General features: G+C 44.2%; 1 protein-coding gene across 1 annotated transcript; it reads left to right on the top strand.

The window, feature by feature from the left end:
- The first annotated feature begins 278 nt into the window (after positions 1 to 278).
- On the top strand, positions 279 to 842 carry LOC101110116 (glycine cleavage system H protein, mitochondrial). Its single transcript, XM_012105063.5, has one exon. The coding sequence runs from the start codon at positions 291 to 293 to the stop codon at positions 801 to 803; it is 513 nt and encodes a 170-aa protein (XP_011960453.3). The 5' UTR covers positions 279 to 290; the 3' UTR covers positions 804 to 842.
- The last annotated feature ends 349 nt before the right edge of the window (positions 843 to 1191 follow it).

The following is a 1191-nucleotide window of genomic DNA, read 5'->3' as shown; positions in this document are numbered from 1 at the left end:
CCTTCCCCATCCCATACCTCTGGGTTGTCCCAGTACACCGGCTTTGAGGGCCCTGTCTCATGCATCGAACCTGGACTGGCGATCTGTTTCACAGGTGGTAATATACATGCTTCAGTGCTATTCTCTGAAATCATCTCACCCTCACCTTCTCCCACAGAGTCCAGAAGTCTGTTCTTTATATTTGTGTCTCTTTTGCTGTCTCACATATAGGATCGTTGTTACCATCTTTCTAAATTATATGCGTGTGGTGCTCTAGGTGCCGCGCGGAGACCCTCTGCACCCGTGCGAACATGGCGCTGCGCGCGGTGCGGAGCGTGCGGGCCGCGGTCGGCAGCCTGCGCGCCATCTCGGCACCCAGCGCACCCTGCTCGCTGCGGCCCTGGGGACTGAGAGCGTGTGCCGTCTGGGCGCTGCGCACCGGCCCTGCTCTGCTGTCGGTGTGGAAATTCACAGAAAAACACGAATGGGTAACAACAGAAAATGGTGTTGGAACAGTGGGAATCAGCAATTTTGCACAGGAAGCTTTGGGAGATGTTGTTTACTGTAGTCTGCCTGAAGTTGGGACAAAGTTGAACAAACAAGAGGAGTTTGGTGCTTTGGAAAGTGTGAAAGCTGCTAGTGAACTCTATTCTCCTCTATCAGGAGAAGTAACTGAAATTAATAAAGCTTTGCCAGGACTTGTCAACAAGTCGTGTTATGAAGATGGTTGGCTGATCAAGATGACATTCAGTAACCCTTCAGAACTAGATGAACTAATGAGTGAAGAAGCATATGAGAAATACATAAAATCTATTGAGGAGTGAAAATGGAACCCCTAAATAAACTACTTTGAAACAACTTAATCTAGCATAGTTGTCTTAAATTAGTGGTGGATAGATATTTAAAAAGCAACTTTTAGCAAAAGAAACTACTTGTAACAATGTTTCCTGAAGAAAACACGGCTTAACTTTCTAATGACTTCAGATAAACATGGTGCATCTTTTCCACAGCATCCTGTGATTTTTAGGCTAGGCTCCAGTTATAATATTCAGAATTCCTGAAATTATCTCTGGTAAAACTAATTACAAAAATTATGTAATTCAAGGATAACATGGTTATCTTAAACCTTATATGACACTGTAACTTGCTTACAGCTATCCTTGGATTTGGGTCAAAATTATCTTCCCACTAGAAATAACTGCCAGTGGAGAA

Source organism: Ovis aries, chromosome 1 (genome assembly GCF_016772045.2).
Source record: "Ovis aries strain OAR_USU_Benz2616 breed Rambouillet chromosome 1, ARS-UI_Ramb_v3.0, whole genome shotgun sequence".
In the NCBI taxonomy this organism is placed as follows: Eukaryota; Metazoa; Chordata; class Mammalia; order Artiodactyla; family Bovidae; genus Ovis; species Ovis aries.
Note: the sequence above shows the minus strand (reverse complement) of the source record. Positions and strands in the feature narration are given on the sequence as shown.